The sequence below is a fragment of the Eutrigla gurnardus genome (assembly GCF_963514095.1).
Source record: "Eutrigla gurnardus genome assembly, chromosome: 9".
NCBI classification, from domain to species: Eukaryota; Metazoa; Chordata; class Actinopteri; order Perciformes; family Triglidae; genus Eutrigla; species Eutrigla gurnardus.
This window is the reverse complement of record NC_139923.1, coordinates 5,561,242-5,573,128: the sequence shown is the minus strand read 5'-3', so window position 1 is coordinate 5,573,128 and position 11,887 is coordinate 5,561,242. Positions and strand designations below refer to the sequence as shown.

Sequence of the window (11,887 nt, the reverse complement as noted above, 5' to 3'; positions counted from 1 at the left end):
TAGTTGTCATCACTTCATGCTTAGACTCTCAATCATTCAATGTATAAAATGTCAACATGATGAATATGAATTCTTCCATTCCAAGCCAAAAAAAACAAACAGTAAATTATATTAATAATAGTAATCTTTTCTTTTTTGCAGTTTTATCTAAGAAATATTTCATATTTTTATTTTTATATTTTTACAGACTGACTGATATTAAATCAGTTATCACAATCTACATTTCTGTACCAAATATATTGTTTAACATCAAATAATGGAACAAATAGTGGAATGAAATCATTCAAACGTGAAGATCTTTCAGTCTGTAAAAAACGTCCATCGACTGTATGTGATGTCATTCTATGCAGCCAATCAGCCGTCTCGAGTCCTTATTTCCCAGCAACCACAGACAGCTGGTCTCTGATGCGTCCCAGTCCGTCCAATATGGTGTCTAGAGACTCCCGGCTCAGCTCCACTGTCACCGCGGAAACCGACTCGCCGCCTGCCGACGCACACGGATCCTCCATCTGAAAACACACAGAGCTCAGTATCCGGAGGTCACATGGTCTCAGGAAGTCCTGGTTCAGGACCCACCTTGAGCTGAACCAGGCAAGTCGGGACAGACATCCGGCTGACTGCGTCCGAGCCCGTTACCATGTCGACTCTCCAGTCCAAGTCCTTCAGCTGGGGGAGAGAGACTATACACACACACACACACACACACACACACACACACACACACACACACACACACACACACAGAGTTTAGAGCCTAACACACACTCTACATCTACAACACATGAATCTGGATTCGACTCACTCTGGTTACTGAGAGCTTCGGATCTCCATGTTGGACTGAAAGACATCAGAGGGAGACGTGTGATGTCATTACAGCCTGTAGTTACATCATATTCAGCCGGCCAATAATAGGAGGGATAATCTGTTATGCTTTATTTAACACGTGTCTTGTCTGAGTCATTTAGCAGGAAGAACCTGAAATCTGTTTCTAAGTAGAGAAATTGTCGAAAAATGTTAAAAAACATATGATGAATTAATTCAGATTTTAAGTGAGATTCTCTTTCAAGAAATTATTTTTTCCACTATAATTAGTGCAATATTATATCCAGAAAACACACTATTTGTTGGTCTATAATTTCCTAATATTAACAAAGTGTTAGCAGGAAATCACATCTATAAATGATAATTGGGTCATTCACTATGTGAAAGTGTATTCATACTGAGGTTCCCAACTTTCAATCCAATTTACAAAAACTTACTTTGTGTTTACTTTAAAAAGGACACTATTTCAGACACCTACACTATATTGCCAAAAGTATTCACTCACCTGCCTTGACTCACATATGAACTTAAGTGACGTCCCATTCTTAATCATTGGGTTTAATATGACGTCGGTCCACCCTTTGCAGCTAAAACAGCTTAAACTCTTCTGGAAGGCTTTCTACAAGGTTTAGTGTGTTTATGGGACTTTCTGACCATTCTTCCAGAAGTGTATTTGTGAGGTCACACTGATGTTGGAGGGAAGGCCTGGCTCTGTGACCTCTGTGCACTATGTGCCTCAGCATCCGTTGACCCCACTCCATCATTTTACGTGGTCTACCACTTCTTGGCTGAGTTGCTGTCGTTCCCAATCACTTCCACTTTGTTCTAATCCCACTGACAGTTGACTGGAATATTTAGGAGTGAGGACATTTCACGACTGGACTTGTTCCACAGGTGGCATCCTATCACAGTACCAGGATATATATATATATATATATATATATATATATATATATATATATATATATATATATATATCCTATCACAGTACCACGCTGGAATTCACTGAGCTCCTGAGAGCAACCCATTCTTTCACATGTTTAGAAACAGTCTGCATGCCTAGGTGTTCACTTTTATACACCTGTGGCCATGGAAGTGATTGAAACACCTGATTTATATTATTTGGATGAGTGAGTGAATACTTTTGGCAATATAGTATATGTTCTTTCAAAACCCTACTTTTATTTAATTAACTGAATTCAAAACGTCCACTGAGCAAATCCAATGAAGGCACGGGTTATGAACTACAAACACGAGGCAAAAAGATGCAAACAAATGCAACAAAATCAGCAGCAAGACAAGTCAGCTAGAAACCTTGGAGCACAACACGAAGACGACGTAGCAGTCATTCATTCTGAGGCTAAATGATGATGAGCGTCACGGGTTTATTAGTGACTCAGTTCAGGTGCAAATGCAGTCTTTACAGTCGGCGGCTGACCTGTTCTCCAGCAGGATCTTGGTGATCAGGTTCTTCAGACTGGAGTGGAACGAGTCGGGGAAGAGATGCAGGATCTGCTCCGGAGAGTTGAGGTTGTAGAAGAGGACGTGATGAGACAGAACGTGGAGCGACTGGACCAGCTGGAGAGGCAACACACAGATTTTAACAACATCAACATGAATGTTTATGGATCATCATCAGTGGGAATTTAGATTGATTTAGTTTGTAGTTCAACAACCTCTTTATTATTACAAGTTATTTTAACTGGAAAGAGAAATTCATTTAATTTGTAAACCAAATCTGTTCACATACATCGTAAAAACAATTATAGTCCAACACTAAAACCAAACAATATACACAAAATATCATGCAATTATAAGGGTCCACATATAGTAAATCCACTTTAAAACATATATGTTAAGACCCAGGTTTGAATGTCGATGAAATGAGAGACAGGATGGAGCGATGTTGAAGGAGGATATCATCGGTTTTAGCTGACCTGCCGTCTCACAGCCTTAATCACTGATCCTGTGTCGTTCTATGATCCTTCATAGCCTCTAAGATCATTCGCTGCTGGTTTATTAAGTATAAACTATTCTTTATCAAAGATACACTTTATTATTCTAAATATTTGTATTTGATCGTGCAGCTGAAGAAGTGGACAGAGAGTCGGGATGACGTGCAGCTAAGCAGACTGGATCAAACCCAGACTGCTGTGTTAAGGACTCACTTTTATTAAATGTGAACCTTTTTATCCAGCACTGCTTTAACTTAGTCTCTGTTCCTGTGTGTCATTCTTATCTTTTACATATCGGATCATTTTATCACGTTCACGTAGCACGTTTGAAGGACATATTTTTATTCTCTGACTTTTCCCCCTCAATGCATTGGGATTTTCAGAATGGTGCATCAACATTTCTGGCATTATCGGTCATGTAGGGCAAGTGTTGCTGAAATGTGAGACGCTATGAGTGTTTTTGGGGTTGAAACCAGGATGTGAGTGAAGCTCCAGCATAAGGGTGTGTGTGTGTGTGTGTGTGTGTGTGCGTGTGTGTGTGCGTGTGTATTACCTGAGCAGCCTGAGCAGCAGGGATGGTGAGTGCAGCTGCTGTGGTCTCTGCCAGCCGGCGACTCGGACCTCTGTGACTCTGAACACAAACGTCCCTCACCGTGTCTTTGGACGGAGCCTCATGAGACAACAACAACAACAACAACAACAAGGTGAGCCCAGCTGGAAATATGGGTCAACATATTCATATGAAAAAAGACCTTTTACTGAAGTTAGACTTAACTCTCTTTATTGTTCCATATAGGACAAACAGCTGCAGGAAATAATGAACATATCCAAGACCATGATAATAATTAAACACTGACACTGAAATAGATATTAAAGAATGCTGCCAATTAAACAATCAATCATCAATGAATATAAGCTGTTGGTTTCCATCTCGACTGCATCCTTATTTATTGGCTATGTTTAAATGTTTTTTATTGAAGTCGGGATAATCGTGTTTTTAAATCTATTCTATTAACATCCTGGGACTCCAAACCTCCGTTCAATGAATACATACTCTGTTAGAAGTCAAAGTTACAAGTTAAGATACAAGTACAAAAGTATCCGCATCAAAATCCTAAATGTCAAAGTAGTCGTTCTGCAGAACAAAGAACACTGAGATGAACGTGTGTGTAACGGAGTCTGACTGTGTTCAGGTTTATAATGTGGATAGTCTGGACCCAATAAGACGCACTGCTGCTAGCAGGCTAATTTAAACTATGAACATTAATCACTGCTAATCAAACAACTGCATTCAAACATGACGTTATGTTTCAAAGGTAGTTTCCGTTTAAACGCCGAGGTTCACTGAATGTCCATGTTTAGGGACAATACCTTCAGAAGAAGCTGTAAATGGTCGAAATGTTCGCTGGAGACCGCGGCGGCCATGTTGACTTGTGACGGTCGGTGATGGTCATGTGACAGACACGTGATGCTGCTGCTTGTGGGAAATGAAGTACACTCTAGAAACATCGTGAAAGAAACCTAAAACTGGATTAAACTTCATTATAGAGGAAAATATTAACATAAACAAATATCCAATTAAAATATTACACGTGGATTTTATTTAATTCAACACAACATTAACAGTTTTACAACATGTTGAGTGAAATATTTGTGTATAAAGACACAGTAAGGTCACATTACATTCAGTACTGCCTTTGAGTGTAACATCATTGTATTATGTCCCAGTTAGTTCCAGACATCGAGGAGGGAGAGGAGGTAAGAGGAGAGGACAGGGAGGAGGGAAGAAAGGAGGCAGGGAGGAGAGATAGAGGGAGATGAGGAGGATGAGAGGAGGGAGAGGACAGAGAGAGGAGGGAAGAGGAGAGGACAGGGAGGAGGGAAGAAAGGAGGCAGGGAGGAGAGATAGAGGGAGATGAGGAGGATGAGAGGAGGGAGAGGACAGAGAGAGGAGGTAAGAGGAGAGGACAGGGAGGAGGGAAGAAAGGAGGCAGGGAGGAGAGATAGAGGGAGATGAGGAGGATGAGAGGAGGGAGAGGACAGAGAGAGGAGGTAAGAGGAGAGGACAGGGAGGAGGGAAGAAAGGAGGCAGGGAGGAGAGATAGAGATGAGGAGGATGAGAGGAGGGAGAGAGGAGAGAGATGGGGAAAATGTAGAACCATGGAGGTGAGCTGCTATATGAGAGCACCAAAAAAATGAAAATATTTCCTCCTGTTTATTTGATAAAAACTATAACAAATGAAACAATATATTTGTTTTTAAAGAGTCTTCATAGGAACCAATGGAGCCGAGTCACAGACAGTATTGAGGGACAGACATCATGTTACAGGTTACATATAGAATAAGACCAGGGTTCTGGTCCGTCACTGTGGCAGAAATAAAGGCTGTATTTATTTAGACTGTGGTGAAGCCAAAGACGGTTTCTAACATTTGAAGATAGCTGCACCCATTGTTTTCCACACAAACCCTCACTGGTGGCGTCTGTGATCCTGCCAATGTGTTCCACTCAACCGTTAATATTTTCCCTAAAGTTCAAGTGTCTTTAGAGGTGAAACTACTAATCTCTCTCTCTCCACTAATCTGTAAACTATGTACCGTAAGAATCTTCTAGCTATAAAAATGTGACTCCCAGAGTTGATTCTTCAGATGTCTTTAGGTGAAGGATTGTGTTGAAGAAACACCAGACTGTTGAAAAATTAAGCATGCGAGTAAATTCATCAACATCCAAACTGTTAAAATTAGGAATTTTACAAACTTTCAAGATGTTCCAGGAACCTTTATTAAAATGTGTTTTTGTGAGATGGAATTCAGCTTTACTCCTCCAGTGTGACCAGTTTGCAATATTTTTAGAGATTATCTCATCAAAAGGAATTTGAGCATCCCATCTTGGACTGTGGAAAATAAAGGACTTTAAAAGCAACAAATCACAAATGAAACTTTACAGGTTAAAAACATTGTTAAAAATGTTTAATGAACTATACAAAGTGAATTCAGCAGAAATTATATACAGATGTACATTAAGATGCCATAAACAAACAGTGAGGCAGCAAACGGGACCAACGGTCAATTCATTCATTCATCCTCCTCTCCACTGTCAGCAGGCAGCGGTCTGGACCTGCACACAGAAAAACAACAGTCAAAGATTAGTCACTAGAAATAGAAAGAAACTTATATTGGTAACTTGGTTCAATTTGTTAAAAAAAAAACACCAAACCTGCATTCTAGTCATCTTTAATGAAACATTACTGTATGCATCCGATTTTACTGCTAAAGCCCAGAAAAATATATATAATATAGCTTAATTTGCAGCTTCTTTAGTGGGAATTTTAACAGATTTTCTTTGTACTCTATTAGAATCAACCGAGTATGTTCAGGTTGGACAAAACAAGTTATTTGAAAATGTCACCTTGGTCTTTATAATAGATTTGATATTCTCTCTGGTTTGATTGGTAACCTTTCTCAGGCCAAATGTCAACTAATGATAATATCTAAAATTGATTATGAGAATATATCTTTATTTGGCCAAATTGTTTTCTCTCTAGTTTGAATTTAAAACATGGAGGAGAAAAGCTCCAGGTTAACTCCCAGCTGTAGTTCTAATATAAAATGACTGAATGAAATAATGCAGCAGCCCGCTGACGTACTTCCTGCTTGGCATGCCGCTGCCTCCGGCCTCTTCGTCATCCTCTACCTCCCGGGGCCTCTGGTTCTCCTTCTCTGGCTTCATGGGCGGACCACCGAAGAAGTCTCCGATGCCCTTCTGCCAGTCTGGCGTGGGACGAGGACACACTGGGTTCCCACCAGCATATTTGCCCTTTGCTGTGAATAATAATAAAAAAACAAAAAAACACCATAACGTCAGCTTGAACTCCATCAGAACATGAACTGTATTTACGAGAGTGACAGATGTGGTTGCAGTGGCCCACCGGGTGTGGATGACTGGCTGCTGGAGGAGGAGTTGGCTGAACTGGAGCCCAGAGACTTCCGGGGTGCTGCAGCGGCAACAGCTGCGAACACAATCAAACACAGAAGGACTGCATGTAGAATTAAAAGCATCAAACATCGTGTAAACAACACGAAGCAGTGCGTCTTACAGTAGAACCCGTAACACACGTTATTGTGGAAAAACTGGTCACACCTGAAGCCAGTTGTAAAAGGTCAGGGTTTATTCATTCGAGCGGCGGCCGGTTGAATTAACCAGAAGCCGCCGTAAGTTAAGAAATACTGTTCATTATTTACTATTACACATGAACCTTATTATTACACATGAACCTTATTATTACACATGAACCTCATCGACGAGCAACAAACGCGTTCCGTCGTTGAGCTCTTTGAAGGCGACGTTGGCACAAAGCCCGACCGCGGCGCTCAAAACTGGCGCCAGATTACAGAGAAGAAGACGGTCATTTCTGGAAAGACGTCTTCGGGTGAGACGGACCAGAATAACATCGTTTAAGACGGCGTGACTTATAAATGTTTTATTTGTATGTTTAAACCCCGTGGTTGTTCAGGAGGAACCAAGAAGGCAGCGAACCAGCCTCCGTGTTGGCGGGAGGCTGTTGTTGGGCTGTCTGGTCACCGGTTTAACCAAGTGACACGTTCATTTGGTGGTCATTTCCTCACATGCTCATATTTACGTAAATTAAATATCGATATGATTATGTCAACGAATGATCCGGAGTAAATATAATATGTCGGTAAACGTTAGAATGTCCGCTTTGTTTGTCGTATATGAGCGCGCTCTCCGCACACCAGACTGACAGCACAGAACAACCATTTCACCACACAAACCCGTTTCTTGTCATAAATATCTGCAGTGTGTTACGGTACCTTTTCTGTATGACGCGGGAACACTGTCGGCTTTAGTCCTCACCATATTGGTAGTGGTCCGTAAACACTAACGATGTTTCAACACCAACTACTCTGAGAAAGTGAATCAAGTGTCGTCCCGCCTCGAGTTAAAAGAGTAGCGGATGGGGCGGGAGATTTCTTCTTCTGTTGCTTCTATTCTCGCAGACCAGACGCAGCGAAGGCACAAAGCTGCCCTCTTCGGGTGTATTCGTGTAACTACAGCCTTTACTGTTTACTGTAAACTACAACACTCCGTGAATACACCGTTATGTAGAAGTTTAAATGCACTATATTTGATTCACGTATTTTACCTTCTGCATGGTTTTATGTTTCATGTCTTGGATTGTCATTTGACTGCATGTTTTTCTTTTATGCAGTGTAAAAGTAGCATGTTTGTCATTCCATCAGACTACAGGCGTCCTGAATCCATCCTCTATCCGCTACATAAAGACACAGAAAGCGTTTCTCAATACCAAGTACGCCAAGTTCGGACTTGTGGGCTCAGTAGTTCAGACTTGGTAAGTTCGACTCGGTAGCCCAGACTCTGGAGGACGGGAGGACGCAGGACGGACATGACGTCACCACCTCACAGCGTTCGCAGGTGCCTCGGTCACTTACCCAGCAAAAGCACATCTGTGAGTTATTTCTTTACTGTGATGTATATTTTTAATAAAACGACAGGCCTGCCTCTTTTCCTTTTCATTAAAAAAAAATAATAATAATAACAATAACAATAATAATTTTCCACGATCTGTTGCCTCCATATAAAAAGCCAGTGGCGGGAAACATGTTGGAGATTGGTTTTTGGTAGATAGCTTACGAACTAGATGAGGAGAAAGACAACTTAACATTTAAATATACAAATATGGATCAGGTCCTGGTATCTGTTGCTGTGGGTGATCTTCATGAAGAAGCTGAAGAGGAGGCTGCCTACTTCAGGAGAAGAGCCAGGATGCGGTGGAGGATGGAGAGGAGACGTGCCACAATGGCCATAACAGCTCATCTCTCAAGCTTGGTGCGTTTGTCTACTATGCTGTTTTTGTTAACCTGTCTATCCATTGTTTATGTTTTAGAGGTGTTGATATATTTATTTAGGTTAGTTTTAGTGCTATTAAACTGTACTGACTGAGAGGTGTTTCTAATATTTACTATCCTTAAGACTGTCTCCTCATTCATATGGGACGGACAAACACCTCTCAAAAAATTACACATAAAACATAATTGAGGTTATTGAAAACTAAACTGGTACATACAGGGGTGGGGTTAATATAGTATAATTATATAAAAAATGAATTAGCCTACATTCCACATCAAGAGGTTGATACTCAGTCTGACCTGCATTTTACAGTTAGGTGAACACACATATTCATTAATGCAAAATGCACCACCTCATCTGTCACGTACATCATAATCAATAACCAGGACAGACATCAATACAAGCAGGACATTTCATGTCTGTGATACACTGATCATGTAGGTTTATTTTGACTAGGATCCTGGAAGAAAGGTGTGCTGTTTATCACACAAAGAAAGTGATGGAGACCTTCCCAAGTATAAGCAAGCAGGTCAACCAGGTCTGATGGCAGATTTAATTATGGTAGATGTCAACAATTCCTATCACACAATTTATATTTACAATACGTTGGAATGAATATGAAATAATAAAAACAGAGATAAGCAATATATATAAAACATAATAAATATAACGATTAATAAACATTTGAAACCTTTAAAAAGGTAAACACAGATTGATTTTCAGCTTCCCATCCTCGCCACATTCTTCTCTGGAGCTGACTTAAGAGCAGCCTTCAGGCTATCGAGGGGCAGCATGAACATGCTGGTCCAGATGCTTCCACCACAGAAAGCCCATGGATGGAGCCATGAGTTGGAAGTCCTGGTCACCATTTACTGGCTTGCCTGTGGAGCCCCCTACAGGGTAACGGCAGACATCTTCGGCATGCCACTCTCCACGGTTTGCAGGACCGTCCACAACGTCGTCGAGGAAATGATGACCATCCTCCACCGAGTGATTCACTTCCCAAAACCAGCAGAGATGGAGGAGGTGGGGGCCGGCTTTGCTTGCCTTGCTGGTCATGAGGCATTCAGTGCTGCCGGTGCCACTGATGAGTGCCACACCAGGATCCTTCCTCCTGCAGAGCCACAGAAGAAGTGCTATAGTAATAGAAAACGTTTTCCATCAGTGCTACTGCAGGGCATCTGTGATGCCAAGGGTGCATTCCTGGATGTAAATATTGGTAATCCAGGATGGGTGCATGATGCACTTGTCCTGAGGAGATCCGGCATGTACCACCAGGCTCTGTACCCACCAGCTGGGTACTTCCTGTTAAGAGATGGAGGGTACCACGCCTGCAGCGTCCTGTTGCCATCATGACCCCATACCGGCAGCCTGTAGCAGGTCAGACTAACACAGCAAATTGTTACTTTAGTGACTTTGAAATACATCATACATTTTCTACATGAATTTTAATTAACAGGTCAAGTGGAGGGAAGATATAACAGGCACCATGCCAGAGGCAGGAACATCATCGAGCGTCCCTTTGGTATCCTCGAAACACGGTGGCGTGCCGTCTTTCAGAGGGTCCTGGAGATCCGGCCTCTGTCCGTCCCGAAGGTGATGGTGCCTGCTACATCCTCCACAACATTTGTGTGCAGCAGGGGATCTCCTAGAGGAGGAGGAGGAGGAGGAGGAGGAGGCAGACCCGGGTCCAGATGTCGTTGAGGATGGCATCGCAGAAGCAGATGAGAGGGACCTGTCAGGGAACGTTGTCCGGAGAAGGCTTGCTGCCCAGATCTCTGCTCCTCACCAACTGCCTGCATGTCTTGATGTACATGATTACATAGAGACATGTAAATAATTGTATATAGTTGTGAAATGTATGTTTTAAGAAGTTATGTTAATTAAGTAAAAATGCATTTGTTGTAAATATAAACAATACACTATTTTATACACATTTATTTTATGCTTCATGTTTATTTAAAATTTTTCAACAAGTTTTTCAAACAGAGCCAAATATTTGTTGGCCGGTTCTGTTGCTGCGCTTTCCCTCGCTTCCTCTCTCGCCACAGCCTCCCTCTCCTCTTCCCTCTCTGCCTGATGTTTCAGGAAGTCCAGAAGACCCTCGCTGTCCCTGGACCTCTTCCGGCTCACCCTTCCTCTGCAGGACGGCAGAGGCTGGTGTGCTGACTGTGCTGCCACTACCAGGGGCGGACATCTCACTGTACCACTGCCAGGTGGCAGCAGTCACACCTCCAGCCTCGACCCCTTTTCCTTGGGTGGGTCCCTCAGCTCCTGAAAATAGGTTGTAATTACTACACTGTGAAACTGATTGTTTGAATGTACGATCCCAAAGTATTTCAAGGGACTCTGCATCTGTGTTAGGTTTCATACATGGCCGGTCAAACTAAAGCTAAGTATTTATTTAAAAATACCTCTCAGTATAAAGTACAAGCAGAGGAAACGGGGAACACATTACCTTGTATTTGGTTTTTAAATTGTTCCACTTCTTTTTGGCCCGTTCGGCTGAAACAGGGAGGCAACAAAGTCTTCAGGCAAAACCATCAACAGAGTGAGTATAGTTTGGGTTTTTTGTGTGCATGTATTTTTATTTAAATGTAGTTTAATGCTCATCCCTCCCTGTTTAAACTTGTACCGTGAGTTTCCTCTCCTGCTCCACAGTAACAGTCGTCCATATGAAAAGTAAAACACGTGCACCTCAACTATATTGGACATGTGCAAACGGGTGAAAATTCAGATACATGTGTAAAGGCGGCCGTTGGGCGACAAGGAAGCAGCTGCAGCACTCGTGTACTCCCTTTAATGTTTTCATTGTTCTGATAGCCGACATCTGCTATGAAAGGTTTTTATTTGATCTGTCTATACTTTACTAATATGTTTTGGACAATATATGCATAAAACAAAGGTGTGAATTATCACATCTTCTCTAATTGGCTGGTTTAGGCTTTTGTGAGTTGGGTCGCCATGGTTTGTCATTGTGGGTCAAAGTGGGTCCTCAGAGAAAAACATTTGGGAAACACTCTGACACGATAGAGACGACCTCTGGTGGCGTCTGCTGGTCACTACAACACATCACATCAATTCAGCATCATAGAAAGAGCAGCGTCGGTATTTATGACGATGTTGAAAATCATACCATTGGGATTTCTAAATACCCTGGTATACGGTCATACTGTAACACTACCCAAGCCTATTACAGGGTCAGAATTACTTGGATTAATAA

The 11,887-nt window shown here is 41.9% G+C and overlaps 2 protein-coding genes across 2 annotated transcripts in view; both read right to left on the bottom strand.

Moving 5' to 3' along the window:
* The window catches only part of commd9 (COMM domain containing 9), a 4,426-nt gene extending 201 nt beyond the window's left edge, over window positions 1–4,225 (bottom strand). The window contains exons 1-6 of the mRNA XM_084018002.1: window positions 4,149–4,225; window positions 3,331–3,447; window positions 2,261–2,400; window positions 803–837; window positions 577–680; window positions 1–509 (exon numbers count right to left, since the gene is read on the bottom strand). The exon at window positions 1–509 is cut by the window's left edge and continues 201 nt beyond it. Of these exons, the coding sequence (XP_083874128.1) occupies window positions 372–509; window positions 577–680; window positions 803–837; window positions 2,261–2,400; window positions 3,331–3,447; window positions 4,149–4,202 (588 nt within the window). The 5' untranslated portion in view covers window positions 4,203–4,225 and the 3' untranslated portion in view covers window positions 1–371. The remainder of the gene's footprint in view (window positions 510–576; window positions 681–802; window positions 838–2,260; window positions 2,401–3,330; window positions 3,448–4,148) is intronic.
* Window positions 4,226–5,727: 1,502 nt separating this feature from the next.
* pclaf (PCNA clamp associated factor) lies at window positions 5,728–7,743 on the bottom strand. Its single transcript, XM_084018584.1, has 4 exons — window positions 7,608–7,743; window positions 6,704–6,784; window positions 6,422–6,596; window positions 5,728–5,892 (listed from the first exon to the last, which is right to left on the bottom strand). The coding sequence occupies exons 1-4, from the start codon at window positions 7,651–7,653 to the stop codon at window positions 5,850–5,852; spliced, it is 345 nt and encodes a 114-aa protein (XP_083874710.1). The 5' UTR covers window positions 7,654–7,743; the 3' UTR covers window positions 5,728–5,849.
* Window positions 7,744–11,887: the final 4,144 nt, after the last annotated feature.